General features: G+C 36.4%; 1 protein-coding gene across 1 annotated transcript; it reads left to right on the forward strand.

Annotated features, from left to right (window-relative positions):
• Positions 1-351: 351 nt before the first annotated feature.
• On the forward strand, positions 352-17746 carry LOC106134099 (cathepsin L). Its single transcript, XM_013334059.2, has 7 exons — positions 352-509; positions 1771-1872; positions 9555-9757; positions 12016-12181; positions 15896-16101; positions 16326-16524; positions 16965-17746. Exons 2-7 carry the CDS (start codon positions 1780-1782, stop codon positions 17124-17126), a joined length of 1029 nt encoding a protein of 342 aa, XP_013189513.1. The 5' UTR covers positions 352-509; positions 1771-1779; the 3' UTR covers positions 17127-17746.
• The last annotated feature ends 4704 nt before the right edge of the window (positions 17747-22450 follow it).

Here is a 22450-nt window from a genome sequence, read left to right on the forward strand (position 1 = left end):
TTTTTAATTAAATTACTTTAAGCAAACTGTCAATCCTGTTGTTATTAATTTTAATCTTTTACTTAAAAAGCGATTCGCTAACATTGACGTTTCGCGTGGAACCAACGGCTGTATACCCCAGCACAGCCCTAACCGATTTTTTAAAAGAATTTGTGCGAAAGCAGTAACATGGTAAACGAAGTCAGAACGTAGGAATCTAGTATAGTTACTATAAATATTCTACTAGCTAGTGCTAGTAACTTCTTTGGAAATTAAACCGCTTATTTTCGATTCGTTACTTCGTACATCACTACAACTTCCTTTTATCATTCGCATTGATTCACGATTGCTCCACAGCGGGTCATCGGTCATTTCATTCATCGCATTCCCGCTCTGTTCCATTCTCGTTCTCGCTCGCTCCCGCCCCGCATAAACAATCGAGCTGTCCTCAGAGCGTGACGTGAACCTAGTGACTTTGAAATAAATATTATTGTTAGGAGTCGTCGACCTGCAACATTGTACTATTAAATGTAAGTTATTTAATTTCTTTAAAATCTCTCTTACATTAACAACGTGAAGGTAATTTACCAGAGCAAATTAGAATGTTGTTATTTAGTTCGAGTGGGTTTGCCTTTGTGTGGTTTCTTTGTGTCGTCCACAAACTGTCGATTCATGCAAACTTAGCTACTGCGTAGTGATAGTCTTTAAACTTCATTATTAATCAGATGTGTACTATGAATTAGATACTGTAAACTACTAATTTAAACACTAATTGCAGAGTTCCTACAAACGATTAGTATTGCGTCATTCAGTAGGCAAAAAATATGAGGGCATGTAGGAAGATAAATCACAACAGATTTATATAATGAAGGGTTTATTTTATACCCATGAAACCATTAAGAACAAGATAAATAAGTAATTAGTACATAGGTACTTTGAAAAAAGTTTATAATAAGTTTGTGCTACAATCGTCATTCGATTTAGTAGTTTTAGTAAGGTAGGTAGTTTTTAAAAGGCCCCGCGCTAGAAGGCCCCAAAAGAAAGGGAAATTCCCAGGAGAAAATTATCCAGGAATAGAAATCCCCATGCCAAACAAGAACTAGCTATTGAATAGTATTGAGCATAGAACCACTCCATCTATTTCCCATGAATGTCGTAAAAGGCAACTAAGGGATAGGCTTATAAACTTGAGATGCTTCTTTTAGGCGATGGGCTAGCAACCTGTCACTACTTGAATCTCAATTCTATCATTAAGCCAAACATCTGAATGTGACTTTTCAAGACTGTTGGCTCTGTCAACCCCACTAGGGATATAGTCGTGATTATATGTATATATTTTTTAAATGGCGATCTCTCTTTTGGCGAAAAGGGTGGCCCTTATGGTAGGTGCCTAACTATGTAAATAACCTGACATGTTTTCACACTAGAAAATACAAATTATGAAGTCATAAGAATTTCTTTTGCTTTTAACTAGGTACAATTAATTAAAGTAAATAAGTTTTTTAATAAAAGAAATTTGCTGTGAATTGGACTCATAATTCGTGCCTTTTTTATTAGAGATGGAGTGATCCTATTATTTTTTTTATTGGTACCACACGGCACTATTTAAGAGATTTATATTTGTCAATTGATGTCTGGTGAAAATGCTGCTGTGTAGTGTGTACGGCCGCTTCTTCTACACATGCGCTTTGGAAGCGGTAGTAGAAATAATTTATGAGATGTCAATAAGTGCTTCCAATTATGAAAATAAATCTTTTCTAAGTTCTTTAACTTAAGTATGAATACCCACAGTATATCAAAATGAGGAGCATCGCAGTGCTGGCGTGCCTGGTGGCGGCGGTCTCGGCCGTCTCCTTCTTCGACCTGGTCAAGGAGGAGTGGAACACCTTCAAGGTAAACAGTTATTACAAGTTAAACTTATTGAAATCAGATTGGAATCAATTGAACTGTAATTGACCATTTGTTGCATATCACAGCCACCTTATTTCCAGGTCTAGTCTATCTTTGTGCTTAATATCAAAATCGGTACAGCGCTTTTATAAGTGACTTAAACTAAAATAATACCATACCATATTTTTTATAATATTTTAGAAAAGAGGTTTGCAATTTAAAATTGTACAAAATATTAGATTATGGTACAAAAAATAAATTAAATGTAATTAATTATAAATTAAATTCCGAATGTTAATAAATGCAAAGTCATGTTAATCAAATATTGTATTTTACTATACACTACACTATTATACTACACACTAAATATACTTAGCACAAAGCCTTGTTGTTTTTGAGATCATCCTTTACATGAATTAATTAATGAATAAAAGTTTATTAGCATTACATAAATATATCTTAAAACAAAGAACTTAGTTAAAGTAAAAATAAACATTTTTCTAAATTGTAAATATACACACTGTTCTCTTCATACGGCAGCACACGCCATTACGTGTTCAGAATTAAATTACTCATTATGGACAAGTTGATCGCAGTTTCTATTTCCTGTTCCGTATTGTCTATTTCATTTGTTTTATATCCGGTAGCTTGATCAAATTAAGGTTAAAGTTAATTAAACTCCTGTTCTACAGAGATCTAGTTAAAAATGCAATGCGAGTTTTCATTTCCAGTTTGTATGGTTAAGAATGTCGGAAAAGTTGCTACTGATGCCATTTACCAAACAGGAAAACTAAAGTACCTACCAATACTGGGGATAAATAATCTTTAGTCGCATAATGTGCGATAGCGCGACCACGTTAAATCGATGTAGGTATGATTATGTCACTCTGTGTGTGTGTATGTATGTATGTATAGCTGGTGGGCGTAACCGAAGCGAATAAGGTACAAGAGAAACAACTAGCTAAATTGCTTTTTATTTTTATTTTTTTGCGCGTAAATATACGTACAGCAACAGAAGCAATAATGACCTTTTTTAATTAAATCGAGAAGGTTCGCAAATTGATTTGCCTCATCGGATCGAATGAGTAATGTTTGTGATCGTATGTAGGTAAATAGATTGCAATAATCACGCGTTGTACTTAGACAAGGTCGTAATTTGAGACTTGGTAGGTATAATGTATATCAATTCAATTAAGTACGTACTAAAAATAAACCAATACCCACTTTCACACCTCTTACAATTAACAACAAACCTATACAACAAAAAACTTCAGAAAAATACCTTGGCCTCCAATTGGATACTTATTTAACATGGAATACTCATATCAAAAAATTAATAAACAAATTTATTTCGCTCCATGCATCCCTCCGAATAAATATTCGATATATACCACGTAAACTTCTTTTTACCATTTACAATGCTCTAATAAAACCACACCTATCTTATCTTATAGAAGTTTGGGGAAGTGCTGCTAAAACTAGACTAGTGTCCAAGCATAAAGTTTTGTTGTAAGTTTATGGACTCTTTTGATTTTTGGCATTGTTCGGTTGCTATGGTTTTTTATCTTTGTTATTAGTTGGTAAGATGGAGGAATAAATTTTTTCTTTTTTAGTTCGCCTAGGACACGGTATTTTTATTTAATTGAACCCTTATTGAACATGGTCCTATCGCCGGATTGCGGCCTAGTTCCGCAAGCGACATACGGAAGCATCTAATGGCGGATATTTCACTATTGCCTCATAGCATGAACCCAATGAAACAGATGTGTTTTATATCATCAAAGCGTGAAGGTATCAATACTTATCAACCGATAGAAAATGCAGTTTTATTTAATGTGGTGACAAATCTGTAAGTAATCTGTATCTTGAATCTTCTATAAAGGGGAAAATAATAGATACCTATAGAGATTGTCTAAAAGTGCACATATAAGATGAGTTCGTTGTTTAAGCTTCAGTATGAGACTATTTCTAGTCTCTCTAAAGCAAGGCGTAATTTTAAAAAGACTCCCAAGGATAGACTTACCAGCTCTTATGTGGAGACGAGACTAGAGATTCTTGATACATTGTGGTCATCTTTTTATTCCACCCATAGAAGAATAATTGAAGAGTGTAAACCAAATGAGTTGGAAGAATCTGATTATCACACTCAAGATTTGTATTCGTCAACTGAAGATGCTTACATTGAATATAAATCGGATTTAAAAGAAATGCTGTGCACGTTGAAAAATAATTACGCAAGTATATCAGATAATGAGACGTCCGATGCCTCTCAACATGTTTCCAATATAAAGTTACCCAAAATTTCGTTACCAATTTTTAGCGGCCAGTATTCGGAATGGACTAGCTTTTATAACTTATTTGTTTCGCTAATTCATAACAATAAGACACTCGATGAAGTGCAGAAACTTCACTATCTTAAGAGCCACTTATCAGGTGAAGCAGAGCAGCTGCTACGGCATGTGCCTATTACCGGGGAAAATTATATGATATGTTGGAACAAATTAGAAAACAGATATAACAATAAAAAGTACTTGGCTAGTTGTATTTTGTCGCGATTTATGAGTCAAAAAAACATTACTGTTGAGTCATCGAGTGCCTTAAAAGAATTATTAGACACAAGTAATGAATGTCTTAATGCTTTGAAACAATTAGGTATTAATGTAAAAGAATGGGATATAATGGTAATATATATTTTAAGTTTAAAGTTAGATATAGAAACTAGAAAACAGTGGGAATTAGCTGTCAGTAGCTCATCTCAAGAATTGCCATCGTGGAATCTGTTTCAACAGTTTTTAGAGAACAGATTTCACGCATTCGAGTTTTTAAATAGTAAAAATAGTGTTAATAAGACATTCAGCCGTAACTCTTTTAACAATGTTAAAGCTCTTCATGTCACCACTACCTTAAGTTGTCCATATTGTACCGAAAACCATAAATTATATACATGCCAAAAGTTTTCGAGAGATGATGTCGATACACGTCGCAATTTTGTCCAAAACCAGGGTTTATGCTTTAACTGTTTAGGTCCACGCCATTCCGTAGTTTCATGTCGCATGTCAACTAGATGCCGAATATGTTCCAGGAAACATCATTCTCTACTTCATTCCAATTCAGCAGTCCCGTCGATTGATGACTCAAGCGATACAAATACCAATCAATCGGATGGGGCCGAAGCTGTGTCCTCAGTAGTCATACAAGGCGATTCCAATGATGTTGTAGTAGGCTGTTGCTCTAAAGCTCAATCTCAGGTATTGCTGGCAACTGCTTTAGTTAAAATTCAATCTCGAACAGGAGCAAACATTACTTTTAGGTCAATGTTAGACCAGGGTTCACAGGCTTCGTTTATAACGGAGTCTGCAGTTCAATTACTTGGACTGAAGAAAATTGCAAGCAAAAGTAATGTTTCGGTATTAGGAAGTGACAGGAGCCCTTCAGTGGTTTCTAAGTATATAGTTTTTATCCAATTGCAATCACTTCTTGATACCAATTTTGTTGTTCGAGTAAAAGCTCATGTGTTAGACAAACTGACCAACTGTCTTCCTAGTAAGAGAGTGGCAGTTCAATTGTGTCCAAAGTTTACACAATTGTCGTTGGCTGACCCTACCTTTGCTACTCCCAATAAAATTGATCTTTTGCTCAGTGCAAAGGTGTACAGTCAAATTATAAAGCAGGGCCTAGTTAAAGATTCTAACAGTTGCCTTATAGCGCAAAATACATCTCTGGGATGGATAATATCCGGAGAAACTGATGAAGGTGAAGATGTTGGGACGATTATTTGTAATACAAATGTGACTATGCATGTTCAGATAGAAGAAGATGATAAGCTTTTGAGGAAATTTTGGGAAATAGAAGCCGAACCTTCGTTAGTTAAAGCAAAGAAACATTTAACGGAAGAGGAACAGCTATGTGAATCAATATATTCAAGCACGACTAAAAGGGATTCTTTTGGTCGTTATATAGTGAAGCTGCCATTCAAAGAATACAGTCCACAATGCTTAAATGGAAACTCAAAAGAAATAGCACTTAGAAGATTATATTCATTAGAACGTAAATTAGACAAGGAGAAAGATTTGAAAGAAAAATATGCAGAGGTATTTGCTGAATATCTCAGTCTAAATCATATGGAGATTATTCCACCTGAAGAACATAAAAGCTCCAAAGGTTTTTATTTACCACATTTTGCTGTGGTGCGCAACGATAGAAGTACAACAAAAGTACGTATTGTCTTTGACGCATCGTGCCCAGGATCCAACGGTGTTTCTTTAAATCAAGACTTATTGGTTGGTCCCACATTACAGGATGACTTGAGACATATTTTAATGAGATGGCGGGCACATCCTGTATGTATTTCTTCTGATATTGTGAAGATGTATCGTCAAGTTCGTGTATCTTCAGAAGATGTTGATTTTCAGCGTATTCTTTGGCGTGAAGATTCTGCTTCTGAGGTGCAACATTATCGACTTTTGACAGTTACATTTGGTACATCGTCAGCTCCATATTTAGCAATTCGCTCATTACGTCAAGTAGCTTATGACGAGGGTGTTCATTTCCCAATAGCTGCAAAAAAAGTGTTGTCAGACTTTTATGTTGATGATTTGATGTCAGGATGTGAAAATTTTATAGAAGGTCAACAGCTATATACTGAAATGAAACAATTGCTTAGAAAAGGAGGGTTTGAATTACAAAAGTGGACAAGCAATGATAAAAATCTAATGAAGTGGATAGAAAACGAAGAAAAACTTGGAGATAAAAGTATGAAAGAGCAAATAAAAGACATCCAATCATTCTTCCGGCTAAAGCTCATTTAACAAACTTAATTATAAAGGATACGCACGAACGAACTATTCACGGGGGTATTCAAATTATGATCAATCATCTTAGAACAAAATACTGGGTTATTGACGCTAAAAACCAAGTAAAGCATTATATTCGCAATTGTGTTATTTGTATTCGATATGCAAGTCAACGTAGAGAGCAACTGATGGGACAATTGCCAACAGCCAGAGTTACACCAATGAGACCTTTCAAAAGAAGTGGCGTCGACTATGCTGGTCCTATTGCTATAAGAACGTCCAAAGGGCGTGGTCATCATGCATATAAAGGGTATATTTGTTTATTCATCTGCATGGTGACTAGAGCAATCCATCTAGAAGTAGTAAGTGACCTTACTGCTCAAGGATTCATTGCTGCCTTTAAAAGATTTGTAGCTAGAAGAGGACATTGCGCAGAGCTTTTTAGTGATAATGGTACAAATTTTGTGGGTGCAGAACGTGAATTGAAGTCCTTATTATTTGCAGAAAAGTCTAGATTACTGCCAGAAATAGCGAATTGGTTATCTACAAATGGTACTGAATGGCATTTTATCCCACCGCATTTCCCCAACTTTGGAGGACTATGGGAGGCTGGCGTAAAATCCACTAAATATCACCTTAGACGGATAATCGGAACTTCTACACTTACTTTTGAAGAAATGAGTACTCTCTTATCTCAAATTGAGGCTTGTCTTAATTCGCGTCCATTATCAAGCTTAAGCTCATCGGCTGATGATCCCGAGCCTTTAACACCAGGTCACTTCTTGATTGGGGAACCATTAGTACTTGTACCAGATGCAAACTATGAAACGTCAAACATGACTAGCTTGAAACGATGGCAGTTTATGCAACGTATGGTACAAGATTTTTGGCGAAGGTGGTCTCAGGAGTATCTTACACAATTTTTACATCGGTACAAATGGAGTTATCAAACGCCAGAACCAAATATTGGTGATATAGTACTAGTAAAGGAAGATGATCTTCCCCCTGCGAGATGGTTGTATGGAGTTATAACTCAAAAGCACCCTGGGTTGGATAAGATTACGCGTGTTGTTACTTTAAAATGTAAAGGGAATATAATTAAGAGACCCGTCTCAAAGTTGTGTATTTTACCTATAGCTAAATAGAAATTTGTGGTATTTTTTTTATCATTTACACTGATACACATGCACTTCTATTAACCTTTTCTTATGAATTAGTAGGTTAGTTTCTTTTTGGTTATTTTTACTTTCGTTACATTTATGAAGATTTGATTTTAGTTAAGTAAAACATTAAGTTTAAAGATAGCATAGTGAATGTTTTTAACATCTCATTCATTGTTTTATGGACATAATGTCCATGGTGGGCGGAATGTCCAAGCATAAAGTTTTGTTGTAAGTTTATGGACTCTTTTGATTTTTGGCATTGTTCGGTTGCTATGGTTTTTTATCTTTGTTATTAGTTGGTAAGATGGAGGAATAAATTTTTTCTTTTTTAGTTCGCCTAGGACACGGTATTTTTATTTAATTGAACCCTTATTGAACACTAGACAAATTACAAACACTACAAAATAAAATAATAAAAATGCTATTTAATTATAACTTTCGAACACCAACTAATAAAATTTATCGTGAAACAAGACTAATGACTATTAAACAATTATATACATATAATACTTGCATTCTCATCCGTAAAATCATGACCAATAAAGTCCGCACCAACATAAACTTTACTGAGCGAAAACAAGTTGGGCGCCCCTGCACTCGACGCGCGAGCTTCATCATTTTGCCAAAGGCACGGACAAAATATTACGGCCGGTCGACAATAACAACCGAAGGTGCGCGCCTTTTTAATAAGATACCCTCTGACATTAAAAAAATTAACTCGTTCGAAGTATTTAAGAAACAGTTAGCCAAACACATTGTTTCCATTTACTAAACTTGACCGGTAATTGTGTATTGTTCTTTTTTAGTGTGACAACGAACAAATTATAATGTATGTCATAATTTTAAGTTCTCATGTAAGTGATGTAAATTATGTCTTAATGAGAATAAAAGTCTTTAAACCTAAACCTACATAGAAAGAAAAACTATTCTTATGTAGGTATTCGTAATGCAATTTTTAAGTAACTCGGGCATTTTAATATAATAATTTTATGTATTCATTTCGATCGTGCAAAATAACTGAAAGGCACACTCCCTTATGCGAAAATCTGAGAGAAAACATTACCCTGAAAGTTGGGAATTATTATGTAGCAGAGCGATAGTTCAGGCTCGACCGCCACAAAGATTTTCTGCCAGGCTAGGTGTTATGCCTGGGGAACCGCGGCGAGAGATGCTGTCTCGGAGGTTATATATGTATATACTCCAATCCGTGAAATCTTTGCTTGCGCAGTTTAGACTCTTCGCTGCCGGCCTCTTTGGCTCAGCGGCAGTACGCTTGTCTGTGACACCGGAGGTCCCGGGTTCGAATCCCGGTCAGGGCATGATGAAAAAAGAACTTTTTCTGATTGGCTTGGGTCTTGGATGTTTATCTATATAAGTATTTATTATAAAATATAGTATCGTTGAGTTAGTATCTCGTAACACAAGTTTCGAACTTACTTCGAGGCTAACTCAATGTGTGTAATTTGTCCTGTATATATTTATTTATTTAAATATTTAATTTAATGTTAATGTTATGCCTGGGGAACCGCGGCGAGAGATGCTGTCTCGGAGGTTATATATGTATATACTCCAATCCGTGAAATCTTTGCTTGCGCAGTTTAGACTCTTCGCTGTTATTGGCTGATAGCGTCGTGACATGTGGCGTAGAGATGTCGCCAAAAATCCAGTTACCATACATTAAATCCCATGATTCCAAATAACTAAATCTCTCTCTCTCTCTCTCACACAGTTGGAGCACAATAAGAATTACGAGAGCGAACTGGAAGACAAGTTCCGAATGAAGATATTCGCGGACAACAAACACCGCATCGCCCGCCACAACCAGAGATACGAGCAGGGCCTCGTCAGCTTCAAGCTGAAGCCGAACAAGTACGCGGACATGTTGCACCACGAGTTCGTCAAGACCATGAACGGGTTCAACAGGACTGTCAAGTGAGTCTTTCAAATTTTATTCGACAAATGGAGTAGGTATAATGTGTTTTTTTTTTTAATTTTACACTCTTAGTTCCGTGACTTAATTGAAGCCTTGTTATCTAACTTTAATTCTTAATTCAAATTTAATTCAATTTGTTTTATTATTATGGCCATTCATTGGTTGACGTCGAATAACTTAGCTAAGTTTACGGCCGCTTCGAAAGCGCCAGTGCAAAAGAAGCGGTAACAAACTGCACTGCAGCATTTTCTTCAATAACGTCAACTTGACAATTTATCCAAACGTAGTATTAGAATAGAAATCAAGTGTACGTGATCTTGGTGTACATCACGATTCGAAATTGTTATTTGACACACACATTGACAAGATAGTTTTGAAAGCATACAAAGCGCTTGGCTTCGTTCTGAGATGTGCATCGTCATTTCAGGACCTCAAAACAATAAAAGTACTGTTTTGTACCTACGTTCGTCCTCACCTGGAGTATGCCTCTCAAGTCTGGAATCCCGGATACAATCAATACATAGATCGCATTGAGAGTATCCAGAGGAAGTTTATTCGGTATCTATGCTTCCGCCAAAAAGTTATCTTTAACTCTGACAGCTATTTAGACATGTGTATGTATCATCTGATACCGTTAAAGGTTCGGCGAGACGTCGCTGACTTAGTCTATTTACTTAAGATAGCTTCAGGTACCGTCGACTCATCTGAACTTCTAGCAAAGGTTCAACTTTTTGCTCCCTCGAGGTTATTCAGATCCAGTCCCCTCATATTTGTTCCCGTGGTATCAACCAAATATCGCAAAAATTCGTTTATCTTGCGTGTGGGTAATAACTTTAATAGTATCTCCAGAACAGTCGACATTGACTTGTTTACTACAAGCATAGTGTCTGCAAAGCGGTTGCTTTATGAACATATGCTCCAATAAATGCACTTTTTATTATACTCTTTATTAATTTGTATGTAAAATGCTCTTATCTAACTACCATACCTTACTTAATAATAACTATCACTTGCATCTGTATTAATTAAGTTATCAATAGCGTGTATAAAATATGTTCGTCCTTTGTAATAACTAATCAAATTCTAACAGTAAGACCTGTAAATTGGCTTTTCGTTTTGTATAACTGTTAACTTGTTATTAATATTGTAAGCTGTTGGTCTTTAATAAATAAAATAAAAAAAATAAAAAAAAATAAAAAGAAATGTTATGGTTAATTGGTTTAATAAAATTAAACGGAATGCCAAATTAAAACTTGTTGAAAATTCAAGATTTCTGTGAAATAATTTAGAAAATTCAAATTCAAAATTCCAAATTTTTATTCATTATAATAGGATACTTTATATCGCTTATTAATTGTCAAATCTTTTGGTTTAACAACATTGGTTGACGTCTAATAAATAACTTAAAACTAAGTTTACTGCCGCTTCCAAGGCGTCAGTGTAGAAGAAGCGGTAACAACTGTAAAAGTTATTACGCTTGTATTTCATTAATCATTATTCATTATGAACAACTGCGCATAAAAAAATTCTAATTTTCTAAAAAAGAATTTAATCCATGCCACTTGCTAGGAAATGTTGACGTAAATAAGTATCGATTAAAGTGTTTAACTATATACTATGTGGCTTCATCGAAACGTGACAAGAAACAATGAACAAACAATCTATCGTAAATCTTGTTAAAACTTATCTCGACTGCATTTTACAGCCACACTCTTTGAAATAAATTATTTTCTTTCTAAATGATATTTTACAAGGATACTCTCAATTGTGCCGTGTGGTTCCCGGCACTAATAGAAAAAAGAATAGGACCAATCTATCTCTTTCCCGTGGATGTCTTAAAAGGCGACTAAGGGATAGGCTTATAAATTTACGATTCTTCTTTTAGGCGATGGGCTAGCAACCTGTCACTATTTAAATCTAAATTCTTTCATTAAGCTGAACGTGGCCTATCGATGTTATCAAGACTGTTAGCTCTGTCTACCCTACACGGGATATAGACGTGACCTTCATACATGCATTCGTCCACGATTTAGATTTAAGAGATCTATATTTGTAAATTGACGTCCTATGAAAATGCTGCAGTGTAGTTTGTTCCGCCGCTTCTTCTACACATGCGCTTTGGAAGCCGTAGTAGTTATAATTAGATTTAAGTTATGTGACGTCAATAAGTGATACCTTGTATCCAATTTTGAAAATAAATCTATTCTATTCTATTCCTTATATATGTATGTAAATAACCAAACACCTTTGTCTCCAGACACACCAAAGGTCTGCTATACAGCAAGGGTGGCAGTGTGAAGGGTGCCACCTTCCTGCCCCCGGCCAACGTGAAGCTGCCGGACCAGGTGGACTGGAGGAAGAAGGGCGCCGTCACCGAGGTCAAGGATCAGGGGAAATGCGGCTCATGCTGGTCTTTCAGCACGGTATGTTCTTTATTAGTATTTGTTAACTGCTTGTTTTTTGCTTTAAATAATAATACATACATACATATAGTGACTTCTATATCCCGTGCGGGGTAGACAGAGCCAATACGCGGCCTGTTAGTCTTGAAAGACTAACAGGCCGCGTTCAGGTGTGTTGCTTAATAATAGAGATTCAAATAGTGACGGGTTGTTTGCCCATCGCTAAAAAAAATTCTTAAGTTTATAAGCATACCCCTTAGTCACCTTTTACGCCATTTATGGGAAAGAGATGGAGTTGTCCTATTCTTTTTTTCTTACCTTAAATTAAATACCCACCATTAACTAGATTTTATTTGACCGATTTTCGTACACGCAACACAGGGTAGACAGATTCATGGTCACAGCGTGGTCACAGCACTTAACAAATACAAACACGATGATTATGATTGTCCGTCCATTGTCCAATGGATTATTTCCATAATTTTCCTCGATACTCGTCCTTACTCAATGTTGTTCATTACTGCAATAGATAAAATTTTCTTGTGCTTGACTAAAGGTTTGAAGGAAAATCGTCTTAAACAAGACAGTTGGCAAAATTAAAAAAAAAATTGTTGCACATGTCCTTATTTTGCATCATGTTGCATAAGTCATCTTTTTCTAACTCTAGGGTAGAATCCATCTCATCACCCGCAGACAGTAGATAACTAGTGATGAAGTCATAGACATTTAGAATAGACTCGTAGATTAAATATATAGAAAGTTGAACAGACCATTTATCGAGGAAGTCTTTAGGCTATATAACATCACGCTGCAGCTATTAGGAGCGAAGAAATAATGGAAAATGTGAAAAAAAAAACGTGGTAAATTACTCATCCTTTAGGGCTTCAAAGATGCTCAAAATAACTATTCCACGCGGACGAAGTCGCGAGCACAGCTAGTATTTGATAAGTGGTCCCAATAATTCATTTACACTGTAATGTCACAGTTTGTTTATGCCATTGAGGTATTTATTTTTTTAACAAAACCCATGTTTTTAATGTAGAACTTTATTGTATGGTTATATAGGTATAATAAGCTGTTCTCATACAGCTTTCCATCAGTTTCCATAGTTCACCAAACCAGCATTATGTTAGTATCAACACAATAATGCAATGAAACTCTAATACTTATACATAACACGATTATCTTTTTATCGGCAGACTCGTAATGTGCACGCATTCAATAGCAGTGATTCATTTTTATGTATCGGGGCGTATTGTTATTCACATTAAAAGTTTTATTGATAATGCATTGAAGGGCCAGATGGCCAATAAACAGATGCACATCCCTGTTTTATATAAATACTAGCGACCCGCCCCGGCTTCGCACGGGTGCAAAATTATAAATGTTATTATACATAAAAACCTTCCTCTTGAATCACTCTACCTGTTACAAAAAACCGCATCAAATCCCGTTGCGTAATTTTAAAGATTTAAGCATACAGACAAACAGACTAAAATAGCGACTTTGTTTATACTATGTTGTGAAATAAAATAGCTTCTCTACGGGTAAACAGAGACATCTTTTCACTTGCCACACATTCCTACCTATATTTTTTGTCTTTTTTATTGCTGCAGTGTAGTTTGTTCCGCCGCTTCTTCTACACGTGCGGTTTGGAAGCGATAGTAGTTATGATTTAGGTGATGTGACGTCAATAAGTGATACCTTGTATCCAATTTTGAAAATAAATCTATTCTAGTCTATTTTGAAATATTAGAAAAAATAAATAACTACCCTCACAGTTCTTTCTTTATTTCAATCAAAAATAATTACTTAATTATTCATTCGTTCATATGATCATGTCTATCCCTTGCGGGGTAGACAGAGCAAGCAGTCTTTATAGACTGATACCACGTTCAGCTGTAAGGCTTAATGATAGAGTTGAGATTTAAATAATGACAGGTTGCTAGTCTGTCGCCTAAAAGAAGAATCCCAAGTTTATAAGCCTATCGCTTAGTCGTTTTTTACGTCATCCACGGGATTGAGACATAATTATTACACGCATTTAACTACGTTTACCATAAACACTCAAATACTTAATTCGTCACATCTCACTGTTTATCAACATATTGCATCATGAATTATTAATTTGGTTTGTATAAATATTATTGATGATAGCGTCGTCACATGACTGAAGTCAGCTGACTTGATTGTGGGTCATTATGGGGCAAAGGTCACTTGTTCTCACATATACATAGATTGTGTTACGCGAACATATTATTGTTCAACCGTCACCAGATTACATGATTTTTGTTTACATATAATACATACATACATATAATCACGTCTATATCCCTTGCGGGGTAGACAGAGCCAACAGTCTTGAAAAGACTGATAGGCCACGTTCAGCTATTTGGCTTTAAGATAGAATTGAGATTCAAATAGTGACAGGTTGCTAGCCCGTCGCCTTAAAGAAGAATCCCAAGTTTGTAAGCCTATCCCCTAGTCGCCTTTTACGATATTCATGGGAAAGAGATGGAAAGGTCCTATTCTTTTTTCTATTGGTGCCGGGAACCACACGGCGAAGTTTAAGTACTCAAAAACTTTCTATGTAAATATTTGATACCAATAAATATTGTTTTAACACACTTATATCTAGATATAATAGATTTATACAAATAAGTATTGAAAACAGCTGCGAACTAGATGAGTAATGTGGTCTCACAATATTGGAATTATAGCGAATCGTAATGACTCAGCTGAAGCAGTCTGTGTTGCGAAAAAACAACAGATGTTATTTTATCGATAAAATGCATTTTTTCCTCATAACAACACTATTTGGAAAACTTGTACGTCCTTTTGAAAATTAAAAGATATTTGATTCAGAGCCAAACAGCCGAACGTGGTCTATCAGTCTGTTCAAGACTGTTGTCTACCCCGCATAGGAAATAGACATGACTGTATTTATTTGATTCACCCATGAGAGTGACGTCATTGTCATTAATTAATGGTTTAATCAGATAACTATCTGTGATATCTATAAATGTTTGGAAAACTTTATAAACAAAGGAAAATAATGAAGTTGATAATAAATCATAGTTGTATTGTTTTGTTATAAAATCTCTTTTTACATCTACATGTGAGTGTACGTTGCATTACATTGCACACGTTGTTTTCGCTACATGAAAGATAGAACGATTGCTTAATGGGAAAGCGTAAAGGCAGATTAGAAAATTTATAAATAATTTCTTCAACTTCAGGTATTGAGATTCTTTATTAGAAACCCACCCTATAATGGGCAGATCAAAATCTGTGAGTAAAGATATCTGTAAAAATGGCAGCAATTTAACTTAATTAAAAGAAAAAGAAAGAAGTATGCAGGGATCGTGATGAAGTCTCTGCCTGCCCCTCCTGGAAATAGATGTAATAAGATGGTAAATTAGTTTATTAATCACCCAATCTTTGTCAACCTTTTGACCTATATTGTAACCATATTCAAGGAATAAATGATTATGATTATGATCAAGAAGAATTCCAAGCTTAACAAGACTATCACTTAGTCGCCTTTAACATCACGGGAAAGATACGGTGTGCCGGGGAACACACGGCGGAAATACATACATACATAAAATCACGCCTCTCTCCCGGAGGGGTAGGCACAGACTACCTCTTTCCACTTGCCACGACCACTGCATACTTCCTTCGCTTCATCGGAAGACGGCGGTTATTAATCTACATAATCTTTTTTTGTCACAGACTGGAGCCCTCGAGGCGCAGCACTTCCGCCGCAGCGGCTACCTGGTCTCCCTGTCGGAGCAGAACCTGATCGACTGCTCCCAAGCGTACGGGAACAACGGCTGCAACGGCGGACTGATGGACAACGCCTTCAAATACATCAAGGACAATGGCGGCATCGACACGGAGCAGACCTACCCGTATGAAGCTGTCGATGACAAGTGCAGGTCAGTTTGACACTCTGGATGACTTGGTTCTACCCGTCTACCTGGTCTCTCTATCGGAGCAGAATCTGGTAAAATATTGGATACAAAACAGTAGCACAAACAAGTGGTTTATTTCCAAAATGAGTGACTCACATGAATTTCGATCGAAATGACTCATCTCGCCCAAGTTGAAGTACTAAAACTACAACTTTGATTTTGACTATAAATTTAACATACACCACCAGGTACAACCCTAAGAACTCTGGTGCCGAAGACGTTGGCTTCGTGGACGTTCCCCAGGGAGACGAGGAGAAGCTGATGGCGGCCGTGGCCACCGTGGGCCCCGTGTCTGTGGCAATCGACGCTTCCCATGAGAGCTTCCAGCTTTATTCCTCAGGAGTTTACTATGATGAGGACTGCACATCGGACAATTTGGACCATGGGGTGAGGATTTTTTTTTTTTTAATTAGGAAGGGATCACAGTTTTTTTTCAACTGTTTCTGTTAACATTGTGAATCTGAGTGTGGAAATTATCTCTCATAACTCTTCCTGAGACGTTTTATCTCAACGAGAGATAAATTAAAAATCCATAGAATAACAACCTTTATTAGGACTAGTTTAGGGGCGCGCGCGCCTAAGTGGGGCGCAGGGGAGACCGCGGCAGCATGATGTCTCATGAGAAATTAATTTGTTTCTGTTTGTCATCTTGTATAGTATACTACTATTTTCATACTCTGGTGGGCCCTCCCTGAGAATAACCACTACGACATATATGAAATGTCGACAGAGGTGAAGGTTTTTCTGACCGGCAAGCATATCTGTGCAGACCATTATGTTTCAATTCACGTGTCTGTCTATTCTAATATATATTAATCTTTTCCCAGGTACTAGTCGTAGGCTACGGCACCGACGAGGAAGGTGGGGACTACTGGCTGGTGAAGAACTCTTGGGGCCGCTCGTGGGGGGAGCTGGGCTACATCAAGATGGCGCGCAACCGCAACAACCACTGCGGAATCGCCTCCGCCGCCTCATACCCACTCGTTTAATGTAAACTCCTCGCATATTTTCTACTTTAATACTTCCGTGTATAAAGATTTTAATTTTGCAATTGTATTAATGATTTTAGTTTCAGACCGCCATTTTATATTGTAAATCTTTTAAAATAGTTTTTATCTGCATTTTTGTATTGTCATTTAATTATTAGTTGCGTTTAAGGCTGCTTTGAAATTGGGTTTATAAGTTCGATATCTGAATTTCGTATGTACTTTTGCATTCGACTTTGTGAGTCACCAATTTCAAGAATAGCCCCCGAAATTGCATTGTTTATTGAAAATTGGACTAAGTCAGCTTTTATGTTATTTTCCAAACATGTAATATTGTGATATTCTTATCGTTAGCATCTTATGATAACCTTTACCTACTTTAATCAAGTGTTAACACCAACACTCATTCCATAGAGAAATTAGTGGCTTGGCTGCCAATTCAAAATGCGGTTATGTAATGAAATGTATGTAGCTAAATTTTATATAATATCTTCATTCCACGTGCTGGCCATTTTAGGATAAGTTCAAGTGTAAAATACTGATTATATTTTAAAATCAAGTGTGATATAGATGCTTATTTAGTTGTAAGTCGTTAAGTGAATAAATGAGTAATATTTTGTAAATCAGCTGTTTCAATGTTTCCACTCGAATTTAACTACTTCATTGGTTTCCTGGCGTTAGTGCCAGTTCTATCTGACCTCTGGAGCGAAGCCCGGGGTGCGCCTTGATCACGATCATGGAGTGGCTGAGTCAGGTGTACACGAAGCAATCCCCGTCTTTGCGAAATTTGCAAGGAAACCTATAAACATACATACATATAATCACGTCTATATCCCTTTCGGGTGGGTTTTGACAGGCCACGTTCAGCTGTTTGGCTTAATGATAGAATTGAAATTCAAATTGTGACAGGTTGCTAGCCCATCGCCTAAAAGAAGAAACCCAAGTTTGTAAGCCTTGTCGCCTTTTACGACATCCATGGGAACGAGTTGCAGTGGTCTTATTCACACGGCACCAAGGAAAGCTAATCCATATTAAATCATTTTCATCCAATTGCCTGAATGTCCATGTTTCTCAAACACTTGAACCTATCTGCTGGTATTATTGTAAAAAGTGTGTTTCTACAATAATTTTACCTATATACAATGTGTTGTGTAAACGTCGTTACCTGCGTTGGTATGCGAGTCGTCGTGATGTGAGCGATTCCGTAGAAAAAAACTGAGGTGAATGACTACTACGCTTGGCGCAAAAAAGGCAGCGCTCTTTCATATTTTTGTTTTGTGCTGTCGATCTGAGCCGCGATTCTAAACTTGACCTTGTCCGATCTTATAGACGTGTGATGGGTGGATGTTTTTATGAACCCAAGATTTAAGTATCACGAATTTACCACAAATACCTATGTACCTAACTTAAGTGTTACCAAACTAGAATAAGGAAAATGCATACTTGGCTTCGCTTATTATTATCACGAGTAAAATCTAATTTTTTTTTGCATCCTAAGTAATATTATAAATGGGAAAGTGGGTAAGTTTGTTTGGAATATCTTTGCGCGTTATTTCTCAACCAATTTCCTTGAAATTTTGCATACCTATAGTCAAGATTTTAAGGATATTAAGAGTGGAGAAAACAGGGTACCTGTCATCCCGGTAAATTCTGGCGTTCTCGTGGGATTCGCGAAAAACGTGTAAGTATTCTTTTGTAAGTGGCGCTAATATCGCGCATGCGGAGCCGCGGGTATACCTAAGCTAGCACTTAATGAACAAACTATTTCCTTACTTTGAGATGAGTGATGAGAGGACCACTCCATCTCTATCACATGGATGTCGTAAAAGACGACTAAGGGATAGACTTAAAAACTTGGGATTTTTTATAGTCGATGAGCTAGCAACCTGTCACTATTTGAATCTCAATTCTATCATTAAGCCAAAAAACTGAACGTGGCCATTCAGTCTTTTCAAGACTGTTGGCTCTGTCTACCCCGCAAGGGATATTGACGTGACCATATGTATGTATGTACTTTGAGATATAAAAATGGCGAATTCATCTTTACTTCAGTAACCAAGTAAGAGTTCCAATTTAAAATTGATTCAGCTATTAAAAGTGAAACCAATGGAGGGGCTAACTAACATAATTATGATATTTCAAAAATTTTAACTGACTAATTGAACTAAATAACAAGCTAATATAGCATAATGTAAGATAGTGATACATGTACCTATCTATATGTCACGTCACGATATCAATAATGGCAAAAATCCGCTAAGCTTAAAGTACCTACATACATACATAAATCACGCCTCTTTTCCGGAGGGGTAGGCAGAGACCACATCTTTCCGCTTGCCACGACTCCTGCATACTTCTTTCGCTTCATCCACATTCATAACTCTCTCTCATAACCTGACCTTTTGCTAGAACGTTTCCGATTTGATCAAGGTACGTTCGTCTAGGCCGTCCCACTCTCACACTTCCTTTGTATATTTGCTTAGTCAACCTGTTTTCTAAGTGAAATGTATTAATTATGTCTCAATTAGCAATTGTAGTCTTGAACTACTTAATCCGCGTTAGTAAATTGTATCCAGTTTTTTATGGTACACCGAGCAACCAAAATGGAACAAAGCCAATTTAATAAACAATTGCGCCCATGTAATCGTCGATTATATCGCGCGCAAATTATTCTTATCGTCGCACGTGATGAGGTCGGGTCGCCGACTTTAACAAATTCCTACGTCTACTGCGCACTAGATCTTAGTATCACGTGATGCCCCGGTTTCATATCCCCTGTACGGATACCTTCTTCTTCATCCTGGCTTTAGTCCCAGTTGTGTCATCACCAGTCTGGAGAGGAGCCTGGAGAATGCCTTTGACTATGGATCTTGAATTGGGTGAGTCAGGTTTTTACACGAAACGACTCCCATCTGATCTCCACAACCTTTGCAGGGCAATTGAATCGATCATGGTTACACATCAAGTTGCCTGAATGTGCAGGTTTCCTCATGATGTTTTTCCTCGCCGTAAGACCTGTACGGGTACCTATTCTTTAGAAAAATTGTAATATTAGTATCTTGTAGTTAGGTAATTTAATTACCTGTAAAAAGGGTTTACTTATAGGTACGGTGACAACATTTTAGTAGCTCCGAGTACTACCTAAATATTTTGTTTATGTATTTGTTTATGTGTCTATAAATAATTGTGTGTGTACCTACAGTACACGCCTGTCACGTACAGACGTTTGGTTTCTCGGCAAAGGTATGGATACGGTATTAGGTAATTAGCCGCACAGAAGCATGCAGATTCAATTAGTGCAAACTTCTAAAAGTCAAGTCAAGGGACAACAATATCTAGAATTCTTAAGCTAGCAACCGTTATCGCTGAATCCGATATGCATCATTAAAGCCATCGAGCGTGCGTGAATATTGTGACTATTGGCTATGTCCATATCGTAATTTTGAACAATACGTAGGTAGGTATCTTCTTAACTAAAACCTACGTGTTGTTCAAAAATAACAACTAAACATGGATATTTTTTATTTACCTATAACCGGATGAAATCCCTCATAAGACGACAATCTTATATCTAACAAAATATTATACACGTAGGTAAACACACAACTGACAAGACTTTTATACCTACCATTTTTGTAACAAAGACGTTGCTTTATCCACGAAAATGGATTCTTTGTTTTAGTGAAAACGGTCGCGTCATGCAAGGTCAAACTTTATAGCGATAAATTCATTTTATCATTGCGTATGGCGAATGATAAGATGGTAGAACAGACAAGATGCGCATCACGTATAAACTGGGCCACAGATAAGGATAGCGGACCTTAGGTGACCCATCAGGTCAAGCATTTAGGTACGCGATACCAAAAATATATTAAAACGTTCCGCCATCATGCACAATTTATCTATCTCAATGGCATCTAGAAACTTCTCTCATCTCTTCTAGAGCCGAGGGTGCGTTTACATTATTACGATGATAATTATTTATAGGTCGTGTTATCCAAACACTAGCGGAGGCGATGTCCAGAAAAACAATAAATTAGCAGGTTATTGCACAATAATAGAACATAAAGACATTTTAAATGGCCATTACTGCAACTTTGATGTTTTAACTGTGCAATATATTTAGGTTTTATTTATATGTTTATAGTGGTTGGCTTGCCGTGTGGTTCCCGGCACTAATAAAAAAATAAAAGGATCACTCCATCTCGTTCCCATGGATATCGTAAAAGGCGACAAAGGGATAGGCTTATAGACTCGGGATTCTTCTTTTAGGCGATGGGCTAGCAACCTGTCCCTGTTTGAATCACAATTCTATCTTCAAGCCAAACAGCTGAACATATCAGTATTTTCAAGAATGTTGGCTCTGTCTACCCCGGAAGGGATATAGACGTGATTAGATGTATGTATCTATATGTCGCAATAATTAATAGGGAGGGTGTCAAATAAAAGGCATGGATTCACACTTAAATCTATCTCTATTATTTACACACACCTAATAAATATCTTAAATTATGTCACTCCGATATGCCTTTTGACAATCAAATTAATTACTTACAATATTAAGTAGGCCAGTAATGATGCCAGATACCTGACGCTGTACATCTGATGGAAAGTGGCTACCGCCGGCACGATACAGTGTTCATAGTGAAAGTTAAAAAAGTATTAAAAACGATAAAGTTGCATTCAGATTAGAAAAAAAAATCTGGCAAGTGAATCTAATAAATTAAAAATATATATACATATATTAAATAAAATAGTCCAATGTCTCAAAATATGATGTGTAACATCTGACATTCATTATTTATAATCATAATGAACATCAAAAATAAATTAAACTACGAATTAACAAAACGGCCATGCGTTCTATCGCCAAGGCGGCACAAACAAAAACAAATTAAAAAGAATTACTTTCGGAAGAAATATTTCGATTTGGCACATATTATGCTGAGCAATTTGTATAAACATTGCATTTTTATACTATTCTAAACATACATACAGTTAGATTGAGTCCACATAGAACTATGCTACCTTACAGCCAACCTTAATCATGGCTATTTAAATATTTACATAATTTACAAATTTTGACTTCCGTCACTCCATGAGATCCTGTTAATTATGTTATGGATCCTGTATCAAACCGCAGAAACCTATCTCATCAATACAACCTAAAGTAATTTCACGCTCAAAATTAATTAATATTCCGCCGACATCGCACAGTTGAGTGACAAAAATATAAAAATATGTTATAGATAAAATTCGTTAAACTAGTTTGAACCGGCTGTATCTAGTTATAGCTCGAATATTGGCGGTTTCATCTGGTTTCAACC

The sequence above is a fragment of the Amyelois transitella genome, chromosome 8 (genome assembly GCF_032362555.1).
Source record: "Amyelois transitella isolate CPQ chromosome 8, ilAmyTran1.1, whole genome shotgun sequence".
NCBI classification, from domain to species: domain Eukaryota; kingdom Metazoa; phylum Arthropoda; class Insecta; order Lepidoptera; family Pyralidae; genus Amyelois; species Amyelois transitella.